This window comes from Hyla sarda, unplaced genomic scaffold (genome assembly GCF_029499605.1).
Source record: "Hyla sarda isolate aHylSar1 unplaced genomic scaffold, aHylSar1.hap1 scaffold_648, whole genome shotgun sequence".
Lineage (NCBI taxonomy): Eukaryota > Metazoa > Chordata > Amphibia > Anura > Hylidae > Hyla > Hyla sarda.
In genome coordinates this window covers 108199-132132 of record NW_026610663.1, presented here as the reverse complement: position 1 = coordinate 132132, position 23934 = coordinate 108199, and the positions used below count along the sequence as shown (strand labels likewise).

General features: G+C 49.2%; 1 protein-coding gene across 1 annotated transcript in view; it reads right to left on the bottom strand.

The window, feature by feature from the left end:
- LOC130342326 (cytochrome P450 2C26-like) overlaps positions 1-23934 on the bottom strand; it is a gene marked incomplete at its 3' end in the record, with an annotated part of 92975 nt that overhangs the window by 62412 nt on the left and 6629 nt on the right. The window contains 4 exon segments of the mRNA XM_056554274.1: positions 2330-2490; positions 3814-3963; positions 4281-4443; positions 18012-18192. Of these exon segments, the coding sequence (XP_056410249.1) occupies positions 2330-2490; positions 3814-3963; positions 4281-4443; positions 18012-18191 (654 nt within the window).

The window sequence follows — 23934 nt, the reverse complement described above, 5'->3', positions numbered from 1 at the left end:
TTCAGTGACTGGCAGTTGTTGCGGACCTTGACTTGTTTTATAAGTCTCTGAATTTAGGGTTAATTGCGAAGATCCGTCCGGATTTAGGGGATAGATAAGATCCCGTGATCTTGCAGAGTGCTTAGGGATTGATACATTCATGATTTGGTAATGATCAGCCGTTGCCGTACAAATGACCCAATTATAAAAACTGCACCCCTCAAAGTATCCAAAATGACATTCAGGAAGTTTGTTAACCCTTTAGGTGTTTCACAGGAATAGCAGCAAAGTGAAGGAGAAAATTCTAAATCTTCATTTTTTACACTCGTATGTTCTTGTAGACTCAGTTTTTGAATTTTTGCAAGTGGTAATAGGAGAAAAAGCCCCCCAAAATTTGTAACCCAATTTCTCTCGATTAAGGAAATACCTCATATGTGTATGTCAAGTGTTCGGCGGGCGCAGTAGAGGGCTCAGAAGGGAAGGAGCGACAATGGGATTTTGTAGAGTGAATCTTGCAGAAATGGTTTTTGGGGGGCATGTCACATTTAGGAAGCCCCTATGGTGCCAGACCAGCAGAAAACCCCACATGGCATACCATTTTGGAAACTACACCGTTTTTCAGATCAAGGGACAGACCCCCAAATTGGGGTTTTGCCGAGGGTGGCAAAAATCCTTGAACCAGCCCTGAGGACATTACATGAGGAGAGCATCAACCTCAGGAACAGGGTGCGAAATGTTACAATCCTGTACTCTAAGTGTCATTATTCTGTATAATTTTACTTCTGTATATACACTGCCCAAAAACATAAAGGGAACCCTGCGATAACACATCCTAGATCTGAATGAACTAATCGTATGAAATCCTTTCCTCTTTACATAGTTGAATTCGCTGACAACAAAATCACCAAAAATTATCAATGGAAATGAAATGTATTAACCCCTGGAGGTCTGGATATGGAGTCACCCTCAAAATCACAGTGGAAAACCCCAGTACAGGCTGATCCAACTTTATGTAATGTCCTTAATACAAGTCCCAATGAGGCTCAGTAGTGTGTGTGGCCTCCACGTGCCCGTATGACCTCCCTACAATGCCTGGGCATGCTCCTGATGAGGTGGGGGATGGTCTCCTGAGGGATGTCCTCCCAGACCTGGACTAAAGCATCCGCCAACTCCTGGACAGTCTGTGGTGGATGGAGCGAGACGTCCCAGATGTGCTCAATCGGATTCAGGGGAACGGGCGGCCAGTCCATAGCATCAATGCCTTCCTCTTGTAGGAACTGCTGACACACTCCAGCCACATGAGGTCTAGCATGGTCTTGTATTAGGAGGAACCCAACCGCACCAGGATATGGTCTCACAAGGGGTCTGAGGATCTCATCTTGGTACCTAATAGCAGTCAGGCTACCTCTGGCAAGTACATGGAGGGCTGTGCGGCCCCCCAAAGAAATGCCACCCCACACCATTACTGACCCACCACCAAACCGGTCATGCTGGAGATGTTGCAGGCAGCAGAACGTTCTGCACGGCGTCTCCAGACTCACATCTGTCACATGTGCTCAGTGTGAACCTGCTTTCATCTGTGAAGAGCACAGGGCACCAGTGGTGAATTTGCCAATCTTGGTGTTCTCTGGCAAATGCCAAACGTCCTGCACGGTGTTGGGCTGTAAGCACAACCCCCACCTGAGGACGTCGGGCCCTCATACCACCCTTATGGAGTCTGTTTCTGACAGTTTGAGTGGACACATGCACATTTGTGGCCTGCTGGAGGTCATTTTGCAGGGCTCTGGCAGTGCTCCTCCTGCTCCTCCTTGCACAAAGGCGGAGGTAGCGGTCCTACTGCTGGGTTGTTTCCCTCCTATGGCCTCCTCCACATCTCCTGATGTACTGGCCTGTCTCCTGCTAGCACCTCCATGCTCTGGACACTACGCTGACAGACACAGCAAACCTTCTTGTCACAGCTCGCATTGATGTGCCATCCTGGATGATCTGCACTACCTGAGCCACTTGTGTGGGTTGTAGACTCCGTCTCATGCTACCCCTAGAGGGAAAGCACTGCCAGAATTCGAAAGTGACCAAAACACCAGCCAGGAAATATAGGAACTGAGAAGTGGTCTGTGGTCACTACCTGCAAAACCACTCCTTTATTGGGGGTGTCTTCCTAATTGGCTATAATTTCCACGTGTTGTCTGTTCCATGTGAAATTGATTGTCAATCAGTGTTCTTCCTGAGTGGACAGTGGGATCTCACACAAGTGTCAGTGATTTGGAGTTACATTGTGTTGTTTAAGTGTTACCTTTATTTTTTGGAGCCGTGTATATTTATGTAAGAAGAACCCCTCCCCCCCCCTCACCTCATGTAGGGGGGAGTGCGTGTTGGAGAGGAATTTCCTCATAGTTACGATCAGTTCCTGTAACTTTGGGTCTTTGTAGTCGAAGTGTTCGCCCAGCAAAGCGGAGCTGGTGATGTTCCCCACTGCGCAGCCCAGCACATCCACAGCAAGGAATGGGTTACCTGAAAACATAAAGGCGCTCATTACTGATCATTGACATTTATTATTGAGTTTTTTTGTAACAAAACTGTTGGAAAATAGACATTTCCTTATGGATGTGTGAGGGGAAGCCAAGAATTATAATAATATATATAATAAATATATAATATAAACACAGAGGGTCGGTTTTGTTGTCTGGTTGTTGCATCAAAATAGGTTGTGTATCTCCACAGTCCCCTCTGTCCTCTCCTTGTTCTGATTAGGGAGGAGCAGGGGCCATGTTCGAATGCGATATTTCACAAATATATTGATGAATATTCGTCCTATGTTCGCAAAATGAGCATATTTTTAGCTTTGTTTGTTCATATTTTTTCCATGCGAAAATTAGCATGGAAAATTCACATAAAAATTTGCATGGGAATAAAAAAATAATAATATTCATCATTAAGAATATATAGCACTATATTCTAAATATTTGCAAAATCGCGAAGTGCTGATATTCGCTATAAAAATTTGCATTACGAATATTCGTGCTCAACACTAGTTCTGATCTCTATGGTCAGTGTAGGTTACACTGTATACTGAATCACCGGCCTGTCCTGGTAGACCGTCGGGTGCAGCACCGTAGGCTCGTGACGTTACTGCCACGCCCCCTCAATGCAAGTCTATGGGAGGGGGCTTCCAATAATCCTTCCAATAATTATCAGCTGCTGAAGTTGAGTTGTTCTTTTCTGGGAGTGATTTGAACTCTTATTAAATATATTTGTAAAGCAAAAACTTCTTAATCCTTCTATGGTACTTGCATGAGCAATCATTAGATTGCTCATACAGATCAATGCCGTATGTAGGCACATTGGCTGTCCGGGGCATGCTGGAAGTGGAAGTTTTTAGACATCTGGAGGGCCAAAGTTTGAGACCACTGGTGTAGAAGGTTGTCACAGTCCATAGAATCGTGGACATTTTGTTGTCTCTGTTGTGGGTCCCACTTGGTCCCGCCCCCCCCCTATTAAAGGGGTATTCCACTGCCCCAGTGTCCGAAACATTTTGTTCTGAACGCTGGGTGCGGGCTACTGGGGTCGTGATGTCATGCACACGCCCCCAAGTGACGTCACGTCACGCCCACTCAATGCAAAGCTATGGGAGGGGGTGTGGCAGCTGCCACGCCCCCTCTCATAGACTGGCATTGAGGGGGCGTGGCATGATATCACTAGGGGGAGTGTGCATGACATCACGACCCTCGCTGACTAAATGTTCCGGACACTGGGGCAGTACCCCTTTAAATAAAACCCTACTGTAGATTTGCCCCTAATCTCTAATGCCTGAGTTGACCCATAGAGGGCGCTCACCTCCTGTTAGGCTCACAGCTTTGGTGAGGACCTCAGATTCTGCAAGGATTCGACCCTCCATGGTCGTCTTCCCCATCCCTAAATTCCTCAGGGTGGAGATCATGAACCTGCGCAGCTGCCGCCATCTCTCTCCATTGTTGCTGGGAAAACCTGTAGAGAAGAAGACGATATAACTGCGAAATAGAAATAGGATTTATGTAATGTCGTAAATTCTTTACTATATACCCCTGTACCCGCCATCTTGTTGACCCCGTTACTGCAGAGTCCACAGATCCTAACGTGGATCTAAAGTTCAGCGCTGATTCATGTTGTGTTAAATGGTTGTTATACCCCATGTTATACCTAATGCAGCTCCTCAGGGGCGGAGCATGGCTTGGGGATTAAAGGAACACCACAGATGCTCCGCCCCCACTGGGCCTGCCAGGGGCAGATTATAGTCCAACTCTTAAAGGGACAGGTCTCCTTACTGTATCCTCCAGAGTAGGCATCAATGATGGGAAAGAAGGGGCGGTCGCTGAATTCCTCGCTGTGATTCAACAAGGCGTCCTTCACTGCCTCATAACCACAGAGGACGACAACCGGCTCCGTGGACTTCCAGATAGTGAACACCGGACCGTACTTCCTGCGGAGCTTCAGGACAAATGTAACAAATGGTTATTACAGGGGCAAGAGGGCAACAAAAATTGTAATCTACAGTGGAACCGGGCATTGAATGACAGTGTCAGGCCCAAGGCATGATTATGGAAACATACATGTGTTTTATAATTGCATCTATGTATAAACTAAGACCTGGGGGGTGAGGGGTCATTCAGACGGTGTATCCTTTGTTTTTGTGTATTGCAGTCAATTGGGGCCTGTCTGCTGTTTTCCTCTTTTGAAGTCAAAGGCTCTTTGATGCAGCAGGATGTAAGGGGTCTCTGGTCCTATATATGAGATAAGAGATTCCCCCACCTGGTGGGATCAGAGGGGAGGGGGGAATTGAGTCCCTCCAAAAAGGAGATAGATATATTTAAAACAATGCTAGACTCAGGTTGTTCAATGCTGTGGAACAAGCTGACAAGACCATCCTAAGAACAGCTGGAACCTCACTCTCTCTCATTGACTGCTAATATCATCGTGCTGTAAGAACTTCATTTTTGCTTTCTGAACTTGTCTTGCTAAACTCTTTTATACATTTTTATATCTGTATGTCATTTGTTTATTTTTATGCATAGCACTGTGATACCTTTTATCAGATTAAATGTTTAATTAATCAGCTCTGGTCTTTGATCTCTAAATATATGAGCTCACCTTTCTGAAGGAGGCTCTGGTAAAACACGTTTATCTAAGGGTTAATTTGGTGACTTGCTGGGACTTGTAGTGGATACCCAGAGGTCTGCCAGCTTTAACCCTTGCACCATCACACTCTCTCTAGCGTCTTGGCTGGACCGATAGGGTGTGATCGTGACAACTGGTGGCAGCGTCGGGACATATTTAGAGATTTTTAGTGCTTGCTGGATTTTACCTGTAGGGAAATCTTAGCGCTAAAAATAAATTGCATACATCTTCTTGTGTGTAAATTCCAAAGACAAAGCTCAGTGCTGGTTTAAAAGACATAAAAAAGATTGCAAGACAGTTCTGTCCTCCCCATCTCCTGTTTTACCTCCTCTGTCTCATCTTAGAAATATGGTGGCATATCGCAAGCAGTCCAAGCCTGCACTGGAGCTAATGTGCCAAGAAAAGGACATCCCTACTGCAGGAAAGAACAAGGAACAACTTATTGCTGATCTTTTGGAGTATGATGCCCGTGCAGAAGAGCTGATTGACATGAGACAAAGTCCTACAGCTGGAACTGCCATCCAAGGACTGATATCTCCTGGGGAATACAACATCACTCCCCTTCAGGACAGTACTCCACATGAGGCCTTGGACTCTTATATGCGGACTGCCTTACAACACCCTGGGAAAGTGGATGCTAATATGAAATTCCAATTGCTTCTCCAGTACCAAACTGCAGAGAGAGGCCCAGATACGAGCTGCAGAGAGAGAGGCGGCAGAAAGAGAGGCCCAGGCACGAGCCGCAGAGAGAGAGACACGAGCCGCAGAGAGAGAGGCGGCAGAAAGAGAGGCCCAGGCACGAGCCGCAGAGAGAGAGGCACGAGCCGCAGAGAGAGAGGCGGCAGAAAGAGAGGCCCAGGCACGAGCCGCAGAGAGAGAGGCGGCATAAAGAGAGACCCAGCGGAGGCATGAACTGGAGGTTCTGAGGCTGAGAGGGGATGCTTCATCCGCACGGAGTGATGTGCAGGATCAAGGAGACCACAAACCACGCTTGGAACATTTCCCCATGTTGGAGAAAGATGGTGATCTGGATGGGTTCCTGAGGGGATTTGAAAAGGTTTGCCGGCAGTTCCATCTACCTAAGGAACAGTGGGGACGATATATAACCCCACGGCTGGGAGGGAAAGCTCTGGATGTGTTTGCTTTGCTTCCCTCTGAGAGTGACCAGGACTATGAGGCAATAAAATCTGCCCTGCTAAAAAGTTTTAATCTGACTCCAGAGGCTTATCGGAAAAGATTTAGGACTTTGCAACAGAAAGCTGCACTGAACATGTAGGTCAGCTAAGGACTGCATTCAGGCAATGGACTGGGGGCCTACAAGTCACTACCTATGAGGCCCTGGAGGACTTGATGGTCCTGGATCAGTTACTCCAAACATGGAGCTTTGAAGCCAGAGAGTGGATTTTGGACCGCAAGCCCAAGGCAGCCATGGAAGCAGCAGAACTAGGAGATGACTTTGCCAACAACCGGGCGCCAGCAGCAAAGCGTGGATCTGCACAAGCTGGAGCAAGTACCTGGAGGGGAGCCACACACCCTCAAAGCACCACCAGGTCAGCCGGGAAATTCTTGCCATCATCCCCAAAAGCAACAGGAGCCACATTGGGTCAGGGGGACACCTGCCGATGTTACAGATGCAACAATATTGGGCACCTGAGTGCCCCAACAAGAAGAATTCTCCACCGGCAGCTGGAGGAAACACAGCCGTTCTTCTGGTGTCCGGAGCTGTGGAGAAAATAGCGGATAACCTGCAGAGTGTAACTGTGGGTGACCAGGTGACAGTGGGTTTGCAAGATTCGGGAGCCTCCTTTACCTTGGTGTGGCCTGAAGTGGTGGATACAGAGGACATCATCCCTGGAAGAACCATGGCTTTAAAAGGAATTGGAGGTGTGCGGCCTGCTGTGCCCATGGCCCGTGTGTACCTGGATTGGGGTACAGGCAAAGGTTTGCGGGAGGTGGGGGTCTCTGAGGACATCCCTGTTAATGTTCTGCTGGGGAATGATTTGGGTCGGATGCTCTGTCATTATGCTCCAGAGGACACTACCTGCACACCGGATGGGCTAGGAGAGAGCCCTGTTCATTCTGAGGTACTGTGCGAGACTTTGGGAGACACTGTGAAACGTGGTAACTTGGAGGGAGTACAGGGGACTGATAAATGTTTACCTGTGACTGAACCAGTAATGTTTTCCAAAAGTGGAATGGGGTGTATTGTAAAATGTGGTGACAATGCATTGCCAATGCCAAAACCTAGTGGAGATGGGCTAGGGGGAGGGGTTGGTGTGCCCCTGGTGACATTTAAGGATGAGGGACCAGCAGTGAGTGATATGCCCCAATCCTGTGAGCCTAAGGAGGAGGAGGGAAGGAGTGATAGCCCTGTGTATGATGCCTGTAACATCAGCAGAGGAAGGTGGAGATGCTAGTTCACCTGGGGGAAATGTGCTCCCTGATACCACGAGATGGGGGGAGGGAAATGAGCATTTCCGGGAAGCTCTGCGCAGTGACCCTTCCCTTGAAGGGCTGAGACAACGTGCTGAACATACAGGTGTTGACACAGATGGGCATCGAGTATATTGGGAAAATTATATCTTGTACTGGGAGTCCCTTTCCAAAGGCATGCTAGGGGCCCAGGAGAGAGAAAGGCAGTTAGTGGTTCCTAGGCCGTACACGAAAGAGCTGCTGAGGTTGGCCCATGAGACCCCCCTGGCAGGACATTTGGCAGTGGCCAAGACAAAGCCCAGGTTGGCACACAATTTCTACTGGCCAGGTATGGGTACTGCTGTTGCCAATTATTGTAGATCTTGTCGGGTCTGCCAGAGGGTGGGTAAGTCTGGGGATGTTACTCGTTTTCCCCTAGTTCCCCTACCAGTCATATCTGTACCCTTTGAACGAGTGACAGTGGATATTGTGGGACCTCTAGCTATACCCAGCAGGACAGGTGTTACCCCGAGTGCTCCGGGTCCCTGCTCCGCGTTTATCTCCTGTTCGCAGCGCCCCGGTCAGACTCGCTGACCGGGAGCGGTGCTCTGATTCCCCCGGCGGGGATGCGATCCGCACGGCGGGGCGTGCCTGCCCGCGGGTCGCATCCCGTTCTGCTCACCTGCCCCGTCCTCTTTCGGCTCCGTCCCGGCGCGCGCGGCCCCGCTCTCTAGGGCGCGCGCGCGTTGGCTCTATGAAATTTAAAGGGCCAGTGCACAACTAATTGGTGCCTGGCCCAATCAGTGTATTACCACCAAACACATCCCGCTTTGCGGCGGGCTCTGGTGAAAACCAGTAACCCCTTAGATTCCGTTCCCCTGATACTTCCCACGCCATGAACTCACTGACACAGAGGATCCACCACCAGTGTCCTCTCCGCATACCAGTCCGGATCCTGACAGTAGATCCGGTCATGGATCCCGCTGAGGTCCCGCTGCCCAGTGTCGATGACCTAACCTCCGTGGTCGCCCAGCAATCGCAGCAGATCGCGCTACAAGGACAGCAGTTGACTCAGTTGACCGCTATGCTGCAACAGCTTCTTCCGCAACAACAGCAACCTTCTCCCCCGCCAGCTCCTGCATCTCCTTTGCAGCGAGTGGCGGCTCCCAGCTTCCGCCTGTCTCTACCGGACAAGTTTGATGGGGACTCTAAACAGTGCCGTGGATTCCTGTCCCAGTGTTCCCTGCACCTGGAGATGATGTCAGATCAATTCCCTACAGAACGGTCTAAGGCCTTGTCATAGGCCACACCGCTTTGGGACCGCAACGATCCTGCCACGGCTACATTCCAGTCCTCCTTCTCTGAAGTACGTAGTGTATTTGAGGAGCCAGCCTGGGCTTCCTCAGCCGAGACTGCTTTGCTGAATCTTGTCCAAGGGAGTTCTTCTGTGGGCGAGTATGCCATCCAGTTCCGCACCCTCGTCTCAGAGCTATCCTGGAATAATGAGGCCCTCTGCGCGACCTTCAAGAAAGGCTTATCCAGTAACATCAAAGATGTCCTGGCCGCACGAGAAATTCCTGCTAATCTGTCTGAACTCATCCATTTGGCCACCCGCATCGACATGCGTTTCTCGGAAAGATGCCAGGAACTTCGTCAGGAAAAAGATCTTGTTCACACCAGGCGGTTTTCCTCCCAGGCTCCTCTCTTCCAACATCCTTTGCAATCTGTTCCTGTGCCTTCCGCCGAGGAGGCTATGCAAGTGGATCGGTCTCGCCTGACCCAACAAGAGAGGACTCGCCGCCGAAACAAGAATTTGTGCCTGTACTGTGCAAGTACCGAACATTTCCTAAAAGACTGTCCTATCCGCCCTCTGCGTCGGGAGAAACGCACGCACCTAGTTCACGTGGGTGAAACGACACTTGGTGTGAATTCTGCCTCTCCACGTCTGACTGTAACTGTGCGGATTTCTCCTTCCGCCAACTCCTCCTCAGCAGTGGCCTTCTTGGACTCTGGTTCTGCAGGAAACTTTATCTTGGCCTCTTTCGTTAATAGGTTCAGTATTCCAGTAACTCGTCTCGTCAAGCCGCTCTTCATCTCTTCAGTAAATGGAGAGAAACTGGACTGCACTGTGCGCTACCGCACTGAACCTCTGCCTATGAGCATTGGACTTCACCATGAAAAAATTTAATTTTTCATTCTGCCTAACTGCACCTCTGAAGTTCTTCTCGGCTTGCGTCATGCTCCTACCCTCGACTGGACCACCGGGGAGATCAAAAGTCGGGGTCCTTCTTGTCACAAGAGATGTCTCACGTCTGCTTCCACTAGTCAAACCCCTGCGACTTCTTCTTTACCGGGCCTTCCCAAGGCTTACCAGGACTTTTCTGATGTATTCTGCAAAAAGCAAGCAGAGATCTTACCTCCACATAGACCTTATGATTGCCCTATTGACCTTCTTCCTGGTACCACTCTGCCCCGTGGCAGGATTTACCCTCTATCAGCCCCAGAGACTCAAGCTATCACGCAGTACATCCAGGAGAACTTAAAGAGGGGTTTTATTCGGAAGTCCTCATCCCCTGCTGGAGCAGGGTTCTTCTTTGTTTCAAAAAAGGATGGATCCTTACGCCCATGTATTGACTACCGCGGTTTAAACAAGATTACCATCAAAAACCGCTATCCCCTGCCTTTGATCTCCGAACTCTTTGACCGTCTACACGGAGCAAGTATCTTCACCAAACTGGATCTAAGGGGTGCGTATAATCTTATTCGCATCCGTAAAGGTGATGAGTGGAAAACCGCTTTCAATACCAGAGATGGACATTTTGAATATCTAGTCATGCCCTTTGGGCTCTGCAACGCCCCTGCAGTCTTCCAGGACTTCGTTAATGAGATCTTTCGAGACTTATTATATACCTGTGTTGTGGTTTACTTGGATGACATCTTGATTTTTTCCTCTAACTTAGAAAAATACCGTCGTCATGTCCGTCAAGTGCTCCAAAGACTCTGTGAAAACCACCTATACGCAAAATTTGAAAAATGTCTCTTTGAATGCAACAGTCTTCCTTTCCTAGGTTATCTAGTCTCTGGCCAAGGGCTTCAAATGGATCCAGATGAACTGTCGGCGGTTTTGGATTGGCCACGCTCTTCTGGACTCCGCGCTATCCAACGCTTCCTGGGATTCGCCAACTATTATCGACAGTTTATTCCCCACTTCTCCACCATTGTGGCACCAATTGTGGCTCTGACTAAGAAGAATGCTAATCCAAAGTCTTGGCCTCCACAAGCAGATGAGGCCTTCAAACGTCTCAAAGCTGCCTTCGCCTCTGCACCAGTTTTGTCCAGACCTGATCCGTCGAAACCATTCTTCCTAGAAGTAGATGCTTTCTCAGTTGGAGCCTGAGCCGTACTTCTATAAAAAAAAAGCTACTGGACGTAACATTACTTGTTGTTTTTTCTCTAAGACTTTCTCTCCGGCAGAAAAGAACTACTCTATTGGAGATCGTGAACTCCTGGCCATCAAGTTGGCACTTGAGGAGTGGAGACATCTTTTGGAGGGTTCCAAACACCACATTGTCATTTACACTGACCACAAGAATTTATCTTACCTCCAGTCCGCTCAGCGTTTGAATCCTCGCCAGGCTAGATGGTCGTTGTTTTTTGCCCGCTTCAACTTCGAGATACATTTCTGTCCCGCTGACAAGAATGTCAGAGCTGACGCCCTTTCTCATTCCTCTGATGCCTCCGAGTCTGAAGCCCCTCTGCAGCATATTATACCACCTGCGTGACTGGTCTCCTCTGCTCCAGCTTCACTGGGGTAAACCCCCCCTGGAAAGACTTTTGTTCCTCCATGCCTTCGCCTCAGGATCCTCAAATGGGGGCATTCCTCTCACCTGGCTGGCCATGCTGGCATTAAAAAGTCCATTCAGCTAATCTCCCGTCTGTATTGGTGGCCTTCACTGGAGTGTGACGTTACTGATTTTGTTCGGGCTTGTACTGTTTTTGCCCGGGATAAAACTCCACGCCAGAAGCCTGCTGGACTTCTCCATCCTTTGCCCGTCCCTGAGCAACCATGGTCCCAAATTGCCATGGATTTCATTACAGATCTTCCTGTTTCCCATGGCAACACTGTCATCTGGGTGGTCGTTGATCGTTTTTCCAAAATGGCTCACTTTATTCCGCTTTCTGGCCTTCCTTCTGCGCCACAGTTGGCGAAGCTATTTTTTCTGCAGATTTTTCGTCTTCACGGGCTTCCCACGCATATCGTCTCGGATAGAGGCGTTCAATTTGTGTCAAAATTTTGGAGAGCTCTCTGTGATCAATTAAAGATCAAATTAAATTTCTCGTCCTCCTATCACCCCCAATCCAATGGACAAGTGGAAAGAGTTAACCAGATTCTTGGTGACTACTTGCGACATTTTGTCTCCTCCTGCCAAGATGATTGGGTCGACCTTCTGCCCTGGGCTGAATTCTCGTACAATTTCAAAAATTCTTCTGCCAAATCCCATTTTTTTGTGGTGTACGGCCATCACCCTCTGCCCCCCCTCCCCATTCCCACTTCTTCTGGAGTTCCTGCCGTGGATGAAGTTACCCGGGATTTCTCCGCTATCTGGAAGGAGATTCAAAAGTCACTCCTACTGGCCTCGTCTTGAATGAAGAGACATGCAGATAAATAAAGAAGAGCTCCTCCTGTCTTCCTCCCTGGCTACAAAGTGTGGCTCTTTGCCAAATACATACGCTTTTGTGTCCCTAGCTACAAGTTGGGTCCTCGCTACCTCGGCCCTTTTAAAATCAAGAATCAAATTAATTCTGTCTCTTACAAGCTTCATCTTCCCTCTTCTCTTCGCATTCCTAACTCTTTCCATTTGTCTCTTCTCAAACCTCTTGTGCTTAACCGCTTTTCTCCCAAGGTTACTGTTCCCGCTCCTGTTTCTGGCTCCTCTGATGTCTTCGCTGTCAAAGAGATCCTCGCCTCCAAGATCGTCCGAGGTAAAAGATTCTTTTTAATTGATTGGGAGAATTGTGGCCCTGAAGAGAGGTCCTGGGAACCTGAGGCCAACATTTTTGACAAGGAGCTTGTCCGCAGATTCCTGGGCTCCAAAAAGAGGGGGAGACCTAAGGGGAGGGTACTGTTACGCCGAGCGCTCCGGGTCCCTGCTCCTCCCCGGAGCGCTCGCGGCGTTTATCTCCTGTTCGCAGCGCCCCGGTCAGACTCGCTGACCGGGAGCGCTGCTCTGATTCCCCCGGCGGGGATACGATCCGCGCGGCGGGGCGTGCCTGCCCGTGGGTCGCATCCCGTTCTGCTCACCTGCCCTGTCCTCTTTTGGCTACGTCCCGGAGCGCGTGGCCCCGCTCTCTAGGGCGCGCGCGCCGGCTCTATCAGTGTCCCAATCAGTGTATTACCACCAAACACTACATAAACCCACTTCCCCTTCCTGTCCTCGCCGGATCTTGTTGCCTTGTGCCCTGTGAAAGCGCTTTAGTATGTTCCCAAGCCTGTGTACCCAGACCATCTGCTGTTGCCCCTGACTACGTACCTCGCTGCCTGCCCTGACCTTCTGCTATGTCTGACCTCGCCTCTGTCTAGTCCTTGTGTACCGCGCCTGTCTCAGCTGTCAGTGAGATTGAGTCGCTATCGGCTGGAACGACCTGGGGGTTACCTGCCGCTGCAAGTCCATCCCGCTTTGCGGCGGGCTCTGGTGAAAACCAGTAACCCCTTTGATTCCATTCTCCTGGTACGGCCCACGCCATCACCTCACTGACACAGAGGATCCACCACCAGTGTCCTCGCTGCATACCAGTCCGGATCCTGACAACAGGGAAACAATTTATTCTCACTGTGGTGGATTATGCAACTAGGTACCCTGAAGCTGTTGCCTTATCCTCTGTCCGGGCAGATAAGGTGGCAGATGCACTGATCAGTATATTCTGCAGGGTGGGGTTCCCCAAAGAAATGCTCACTGATCAGGGCACACAGTTCATGTCCAATCTCATGCAAAGCCTCTGTAAAAAGTGAATGTACAGCACTTGGTAGCAAGCCCATACCACCCCCAAACAAAGGGTCTCTGCGAGAGGTTCAATGGCACCTTGAAACAAATGCTAAAAACCTTTGTAGAATCGGAGGGCAGAGACTGGGAAAAGTATTTACCCCATCTGTTATTTGCTTACAGGGAGGTACCCCAAGAATCTACAGGTTTCTCGCCCTTTGAGTTATTATATGGTCACAAAGTGCGGGGACCCCAAGATTTAGTTAGGGAAGAATGGGAAGGGGGGCTACCTGCCCCTGAGACTTCTGTGGTGGAGTATGTTCTGAGATTCAGGGACAGGATGCAGACATTGACTGGTCTGGTACAGGACAGCCTCACAGCAGCACAGTCCAGGCAGAAGTACTGGTACGATCACAATGTAAGGGACCGGGTCTATGAAGTGGGACAGAAGGTAATGGTTCTGAATCCCATCAGGCAGAATAAGTTGCAGGCGGCCTGGGAGGGTCCCTTCCCCATTTTGCAGCCCCTAGAACCCACCACATATGTAGTTGCCCTTGATGAGAAAGGTCAGAGGTCGAGACAGTACCATATTAATTTGGCATACTATGACCCTGAGGAGGTGGTACTCAGTGTATGTAGTGCACCAGAGGAAGGGCTGGGTAGTGATCCCCTACTGGACCTAGTGGAGGAAGTTAAGAGCCAGGGATCCCTTCAGGATGTGGAGATCAATCCACAGCTCTCAGATGAAAGGAGGAGGCAGCTTAATCAGGTACTAGGCCCCTTTAGTGCCATCTTTATTGGGAGGCCCGGGTGAACTACTCTAGCCACCCACCATGTTGATACGAGGGCCCAGCCACCACTAAGACAGGTAGCCTTCCAGGTATTCCCAGAGGTAAAAGCCCATATACAGAAGGAGATCGAGGACATGTTAGAGCTAGGGGTAATTAAGAAGTCAAAAAGCCCCTGGGCCTCCCCAGTGGTGCTGGTGCCCAAAAAAGACAAATCCACTAGGTTCTGTGTGGATTACCAAAGGTAAAATGCTGTGACTACCTTTGATGCTTACCCTATGCCCAGAATAGATGAACTACTTGATCAGCTAGCAGGTTCCCAATATGTGACTATCATGGATTTAAGCCGAGGGCTCTGGCAGATCCCTATTACCCCAGAGGCCCAGGAGCGGTCGGCCTTTATCAGTCCCTTTGGGTTGTTTGAGTGCTGTGTCATGCCCTTTGGGATGAAAAATGCCCCAGCCACTTTCCAACAACTGGTTGATCATCTGCTAGAGGGCCACAGGGAATACGCTGTGGCATACTTAGATGATATTGCCATATTCAGTAACACCTGGGAGGAGCACCTGAGTCACCTGGGCAAGGTGGTAAAGCAAATAGCTGAGGCAGGGCTTACCATAAAATCAGAAAAGTGTCAAGTTGGCATGACAGAAGTGCAGTATCTGGGGCATAGAGTAGGAGGAGGGTCCCTACGCCCGGAGCCCAGTGAGGTGGAGTCTATTATGGCCTGGCCAATTCCTAAGACCATAAAACAGGTCATGTCCTTTTTGGGGACTGCAGGGTATTATCGTAGATTTGTCCCAGATTATAGTAAGATAGCAAAACCTCTCACAGACCTGACAAAAAAGAAGGTGTCCAAGCAAATTACCTGGATTGAGGATTGTGATAAGTCCTTCATTGCCCTCAAGACTGCACTGTCCAACTCTCCGGTCCTCCAGGCCCCAGATTTCAGTAGGAGGTTTGTGGTACAAACAGATGCTTCCAATTTTGGTCTGGGGGCTGTTCTTAGCCAAGTAAACTCCAATGGAGAAGAACACCCCATTCTCTACCTGAGTAGGAAGCTATTGCCTAGATAAGTGGCCTATGCGGTCATAGAGAAGGAATGTCTAGCTGTGGTCTGGGCTTTGCAAACATTACAGCCATACCTGTACGGCAGGGACTTTACTGTCTGATCACAACCCTCTACATTGGTTGGACAGAGTGTCCGGTAACAATGGCAAATTGCTTCGCTGGAGTCTTATCCTCCAACAATATAATTTCACTGTCCAACACAGGAAAGGAAGCCTGCATCAAAATGCTGATGGATTATCGCGTCAGGGGGAAATAAATGGTTAATGGAGACAGATCTATCAGCCTGGAAGAGGCGAGATCTCTCTGTCCCCATCTTAAGGGGGAAGTGTCAGGCCCAAGGCCTGATTATGGAAAAATACATGTGTTTTATAATTGCATCTATGTATAAACTAAGACCTGGGGGGGTGAGGGGTCATTCAGACGGTGTATCCTTTGTTTTTGTGTATTGCAGTCAATTGGGGCCTGTCTGCTGTTTTCCTCTTTTGAAGTCAAAGGCCCTTTGAAGCAGCAGGATGTAAGGGGTCTCTGGTCCCATATATGAGATAAGAGATGCCCCCATCTGGTGGGATCAGAGGGGAGGGGGGGAATGGAGTCCCTCCAAAAAGGAGATAGATATATTTAAAACAATGATAGACTCAGGTTGTTCAATGCTGTGGCGCAAGCTGACAAGACCATCCTAAGAACAGCTGGAACCTCACTCTCTCTCATTGACTGCTAATATCATCGTACTGTAAGAACTTCATTTTTGCTTTCTGAACTTGCCTTGCTAAACTCTTTTATACATTTTTATACCTGTATGTCATTTGTTTATTTTTATGCATAGCACTGTGATACCTTTTATCAGATTAAATGTTTAATTAATCAGCTCTGGTCTTTGATCTCTAAATATATGAGCTCACCTTTCTGAAGGAGGCTCTGGTAAAACACGTTTATCTAAGGCAATATTCAATAGTAGAAAGAACAAACTCGGCACTGCTTCCTTAATTGTTAGCACCTGACATCCAATGCCTCTGCTGGCTCAACCACGTCTGATGGTGCTCACTGGTAATAGCAAAGTCCAATGCAAACAATCCGTAGAAAAGAGAAAAGAAAACCAGGGCAACTCACCAAATACGTAAACTTCAAGCTTCTTTATTGATCCATGAAGGGTATAAACAGTGCAAGACACGGGTGGACAGAAAACAGGGGGACGTTCGTTCGGGGCTACGGTGCCGTTTCGCAAAATATGCTTCAACTGGCCCACCTGGTGGGCCAGTTGAAGCATATTTTGCGAAACGGCACCGTAGCCCCGAACGAACGTCCCCCTGTTTTCTGTCCACCCGTGTCTTGCACTGTTTATACCCTTCATGGATCAATAAAGAAGCTTGAAGTTTACGTATTTGGTGAGTTGCCCTGGTTTTCTTTTCTCTTTTCTACGGAACGTTTATCTAAGGGTTAATTTGGTGACTTGCTGGGACTTGTAGTGGATACCCAGAGGTCTGGCGGCTTTAACCCTTGCACCATCACACTCTCTCTAGCGTCTTAGCTGGACCGATAGGGTGTGATCGTGACAGACAGTATTATTAGAGATCTCTATGGTGGCAGTATTATTAGAGCACTCTATGGTGGCAGCATTATTAGAGCACTCTATAGTGGCAGTATTATTAGAGCACTCTAGGTTGCAGTATTATTAGAGCACTCTATGTTGGCGGTATTATTAGAGCACTCTATGGTGGCAGTATTATTGGAGAACTCTATGGTGGCAGTATTATTAAAGATCTCTATGGTGGCAGTATTATCAGAGCACTCTATGGTGGGGGTATTATTAGAGCACTCTATGTTGGCGGTATTATTAGAGCACTCTATGATGGCGGTATTATTAGAGCACTCTATGGTGGCAGTATTATTACAGCACTCAATGGTGGCAGTATTTTTAGAGCACTCTATGGCGGCAGTATTATTAGAGCACTCTATGGTTGCAGTATTATTAGAGCACTCTATAGTGGCAGTATTATTAGAGCACTCAATGGTGGCGGTATTATTAGAGCACTCTATGGTGGCAGTATTATTAGAGCACTCTATGGTGGCGGTATTATTAGAGCACACTATAGTGGCAGTATTATTAGAGCACTCTATGGTGGCGGTATTATTAGAGCACTCTATGGTGGCAGTATTATTAGAGCACTCTATGGTGGCGGTATTATTAGAGCACTCTATAGTGGCAGTATTATTAGAGCACTCTATGGTGGCGGTATTATTAGAGCACTCTATGGTGGCAGTATTATTAGAGCACTCTATGGTGGCGGTATTATTAGAGCACTCTATGGTGATGGTATTATTAAAGCCCCCTATGGTGGCGGTATTATTAGAGCACTCTATGGTGATGGTATTATTAAAGCCCCCTATGGTGGCGGTATTATTAGAGCACTCTATGGTGGCGGTATTATCAGATTACTCTATGGTGGCGGTATTATTAGAGCACTCTATGGTGGCAGTATTATTAGAGCACTCTATGGTGGTGGTATTATTAGAGCACTCTATGGTGGCAGTATGTATTATGGAGGGTATAGTTAGTCACAATGCCTCTAGACCTCCTTGTTTGGGGGGCTCATACTATAATAATAATAAGAGTTCCTCCATCATTACCCACCTCCGGGATGCTCTTACAGATGGCATTTACACCAATATACTTAGGATTTTCCAGAAGAAGCAGAGGAGAGGGTCCGGGGGGTAAGGACTGATATCTCTTCTTTTTTCTCCAGAGACTGAGAAGGTAACGGAGGGTGAGGAGGAAGACAATGGCGGCCGACAGCATCGGGAGGGTCATCATCCTGGGGAGCAGAGAATGGAAGAACAGAGGTGAGAAGTTGTGTCTGACCCTCTGAGGCCACCAGGACGGTATCATCCATATCACAACACCACCCCCAAAGGATTATTGTGGACACAGGTAGGTCATGTTATAGCGGTGCCGACTTATGGATACCTTATTTTGGCCTCTTATTTTACATATATTTGTGTTTTATATCGCTTTGCGTGGATTCCCGGGGGTTTTCATTTTCACAGTTGTTTTCAGCAGAACAGTCATGTGGTTTTTATATAAATGCGAGTGTTGTGTGTGTGTACAGTGACCCCCGACCTACGATGGCCCCGACATACCATATATATATATACAGTGACCCCCGACCTACGATGGCCCCGACATACCATATATATATACAGTGACCCCCGACCTACGATGGCCCCGACATACCATATATATACAGTGACTCCCCGACCTACGATGGCCCCGACATACCATATATATACAGTGACCCCCGACCTACGATGGCCCCGACATACCATATATATACAGTGACCCCCCGACCTACGATGGCCCCGACATACCATATATATACAGTGACCCCCAACCTACGATGGCCCCGACATACCATATATATACAGTGACCCCCCGACCTACGATGGCCCTGACATACCATATATATACAGTGACCCCCGGACCTACGATGGCCCCGACATACCATATATATACAGTGACCCCCCCGACCTACGATGGCCCTGACATACCATATATATACAGTGACCCCCCCCGACCTACGATGGCCCCGACATACCATATATATACAGTGACCCCCCGACCTACGATGGCCCCGACATACCATATACATACAGTGACCCCCCGACCTATGATGGCCCCGACATACCATATATATACAGTGACCCCCGACCTACGATGGCCCCGACATACCATATATATATACAGTGACCCCCGACCTACGATGGCCCCGACATACCATATATATACAGTGACCCCCCGACCTACGATGGCCCCGACATACCATATATATATACAGTGACCCCCCGACCTACGATGGCCCCGACATACCATATATATACAGTGACCCCCCCGACCTACCATATATATACAGTGACCCCCCGACCTACGATGGCCCCGACATACCATATATATACAGTGATCCCCGACCTACGATGGCCCCGACATACCATATATATACAGTGACCCCCCGACCTACGATGGCCCTGACATACCATATATATACAGTGACCCCCCCGACCTACGATGGCCCCGACATACCATATATATACAGCGACCCCCGACCTACGATGGCCCTGACATACCATATATATACAGTGACCCCCCCGACCTACGATGGCCCCGACATACCATATATATACAGTGACCCCCCGACCTACGATGGCCCCGACATACCATATACATACAGTGACCCCTCGACCTATGATGGCCCCGACATACCATATATATACAGTGACCCCCGACCTACGATGGCCCCGACATACCATATATATACAGTGACCCCCCGACCTACGATGGCCCCGACATACCATATATATACAGTGACCCCCGACCTACGATGGCCCCGACATACCATATATATACAGTGACCCCCCGACCTACGATGGCCCTGACATACCATATATATACAGTGACCCCCCCGACCTACGATGGCCCCGACATACCATATACATACAGCGACCCCCGACCTACGATGGCCCTGACATACCATATATATACAGTGACCCCCCCCGACCTACGATGGCCCCGACATACCATATATATACAGTGACCCCCCGACCTACGATGGCCCCGACATACCATATACATACAGTGACCCCCCGACCTATGATGGCCCCGACATACCATATATATACAGTGACCCCCGACCTACGATGGCCCCGACATACCATATATATATACAGTGACCCCCGACCTACGATGGCCCCGACATACCATATATATACAGTGACCCCCCGACCTACGATGGCCCCGACATACCATATATATACAGCGACCCCCCGACCTACGATGGCCCCGACATACCATATATATATACAGTGACCCCCGACCTACGATGGCCCCGACATACCATATATATACAGTGACCCCCCGACCTACGATGGCCCCGACATACCATATATATACAGTGACCCCCCGACCTACGATGGCCCCGACATACCATATATATATACAGTGACCCCCCGACCTACGATGGCCCCGACATACCATATATATACAGTGACCCCCCCGACCTACCATATATATACAGTGACCCCCCGACCTACGATGGCCCCGACATACCATATATAGTGACCCCCCCCACCTACGATGGCCCCGACATACCATATATATACAGTGACCCCCCGACCTACGATGGCCCTGACATACCATATATATACAGTGACCCCCGACCTACGATGGCCCCGACATACCATATATATACAGTGACCCCCGACCTACGATGGCCCCGAAATACCATATATATATATATACAGTGACCCCCCGACCTATGATGGCCCCGACATACGATCATTTCAACATACGATCACTCTCAGAGGCAGCATCACCATACGATGCTTTTGTATGTCGGGGCCATCGCATAAACGGCTATCCCTCAGCGCAGACTGCTTCAGCTGCCCCCGGATAGCCGTTTACAGTGCCCCGTGTGGTCCGCTGATGATCACTTACCTGTCCTCGGGGCTCCGGCGCGTCCTCTTCGGGATCCCCTGCATCGTCTGCGCTCTCCATGATCGTCATCACGTCGCTGCGCACGCCGTCCCGTCATCCAATAGGTGCGGCGTGCGTAACGACGTGATGGTGGCGACGGAGAGCGAGGATGCCGGGGAAGCAGAGGCCTTGCTGGAGCGTCGGGGACACCCCGGGGACGCGGCGACAGCGATGGACGGCGACATCCAGGGCAGCGGTGATGAGCGGTGACAGTCCGGAGCGGCGGGGACAGGCGAGTACAACTTTCTCTAACAGTGGTCTACAACCTGCGGACCTCCAGATGTTGCAAAACTACAACACCCAGCATGCCCGGACAGCCAACGGCTGTCCGGGCATGCTGGGTGTCTTAGTTTTGCAACATCTGGAGGTCCACAGGTTGTAGACCACTGTCCTATACTTAACATTGCACAGATCCCTCAACATACGATGGTTTCAACAAACGATCGTATGTTGAGGGACCACTGTATATATATATATATACAGATATATATATATATAGATATATATATATATATATATATATATATATATATATACACAATAGATAAAGGCAGCACTCCTTATTGTAGTGAAACAACTTGTCTTTTGTTCCATGATGCAGACAGTTGTTTCCCTACAATTGGGAGTGCTGCCTTTATCTATTGTATATTAGTTGGCTCCATTGTGCTCGCACCCATCTTCATTTGACGCCCTTTTGGATGTGCTGCTTCTATTTGGACTATATATATGTCAGGGTATGTGAACAAGCCACAGGCATTGATGCCTGGCCGACTCCATGCAGAAAGATTGGTGTCAGGATCCGGATAGGTATGCAGCGAGGACACTGGAGGTGGATCCTCTGTGTCAGTGAGGTGATGGCGTGGGCCGTACCAGGGGAACGGAATCTAAGGGGTTACTGGTTTTCACCAGAGCCCGCCGCAAAGCGAGATGGACTTGCAGCACCAGGTAACCCCCAGGTCGTTCCACCCGATAGCGACTCAACCCCAACTGACAGCTGAGACAGGCACGGTACACAGGGACAAGGCAAGAGCAAGGTCGGACATAGCAGAAGGTCAGGGCAGGCGGCAAGAGTCGTAGTCAGGGGCAACAGCAGAAGGTCTGGGTACACAGGCTTGGGAACACACTAAATGCTTTCTCAGGGCACTAAGGCAACAAGATCCGGCAAGGACAGGAAGGGGAAGCGGGTTTATATTCACATGGAGCAGGTGGGAGCTAATTAGGAAGATTGGGCCAGGCACCAATTAGCGGTGTGCTGGCCCTTTAAATCTGAGAGCCCCGGCGCGCGCGCGCCCTAGAGGGCGGGGCCGCGCGCACTGGGACCCAGCAGGAGATCGGGACAGGTGAGTGGGACGGGATGCGATCCGCGAGCGGGCACGTCCCACTAGGTGGATCGCATCCCCGCCGGGCACAACTGAGCAGCGTCTCCGGTCAGTGCTGCCGATCGGAGAGCTGCAGGGCAGAAGACGCCGCGAGCGCTCCGGAGGAGGAGGAGCCGGAGCGCTCGGCGTAACAATTGGCGTTTGTATCGACACAATCTAAAGGGGTACTACCGTGGAAAACTTTTTTTTTTTTAAATCAACTGGTGCCAGAAAGTTAAACACGTTTGTAAATTACTTCTATTTAAAAATCTTAATCCTTCCAGTACTTTTTAGGGGCTGTATACTACGGAGGAAATGCTTATCTTTTTAGATTTCTCTGATGTCACGACCACAGTGCTCTCTGCTGACCTCTCCTGTCCATTTTAAGAACAGGAGAAAATCCTTATAGCAAACATATGCTGCTCCAGACAGTACCTAAAATAGACAGCAGAGGTCAGCAGAGAGCACTGTGGTCGTGACATCAGAGAAATCTAAAAAGAAAAGCATTTCCTCTGTAGCATACAGCCCCTAATAAGTACTGGAAGGATTAAGATTTTTAAATAGAAGTAATTTACAAATCTGTTTAACTTTCTGGCACCAGTTGATTAAAAAAAAAAAAAGGTTTCCACGGTAGTACCCCTTTAACCATACAATGACGCCCCCATAACATCAACATATACCACGGCAGGATGGACAACGTCTTCTACAATGAGCGGATGTAACGGGGGATGGAGGGGACCTAGAATCATACGTCCATCACTGTGAGACCCTCAGATGGGGAGGAATGGTCTACACTGACTGCTATATACAGCTATATACCATTCCTGTAACTGCTATAATCCAGGAATAGAAAACCAGAGCAAATTACTTTCAAAAACAGCGCCACCCCTGTCCTCAGGTTGTGAGCGGCATTGCAGCTCAGATCCATCGAAGTGAATGGAGACAAGTTATAATTCCACACACAACCTGAGACCGGGGTGGCGCTGTTTTTGGAAGAATTTGCTCTGGTCATCTTTCCCTGGACAATCCCTTTAAGTACAGCCAGTCGATTATATTCCAAGCTATCGTGGCGAGAGGTTTACCGCAGTGAGACACCGTCTACATTACTGTAAGTCCCGATGTTGTCAGCAGGTGGCAGCACTGGATTGTGTACAGGGCAATAAAGATTTGCCGTTATGGAGGGGCAAGCTGTGCATAACTAGCTTGCCCCCTGACTGGTGAGCAGTTAAGGGGTTAAGAAATATACAGGCAATGTTTTTTAGCCCCCTCCCCCGCCTGTAAAAACTTGTTGCTAACTATAGTGGTATGTCCCATGGGTGGGGGGAAGGAGTGCACCAATCAGGGGTCTAATAGTTTCCCGGGCTTTCAGGGGCCCTCCCCTGGGTATTTATAGCTGTGGTGCCTCCCTTCCCCCCTCAATCTGCCCAGGACCCGGAGTTTTGACTGCTGGCTGGTATGTGTCTGCCCCTTATTTGTGGCCCGGATGGAGCAGGAGGGTGAGGGCTGGCATGCTCCCTTGTGGCTGAGCTGGCCTCCCCTCCTGTTGCACCCTTGGCGGGTTCAGGAGGCTGGCGGACCTCTTATCAGTCCTGCCCTCCTTTCCCACTGTAATCCCTTTGAGCCCTGTCCCGTTCTTTTGCCCTCTCCCCTGCCTGTACTTTGATCCCTCTCTC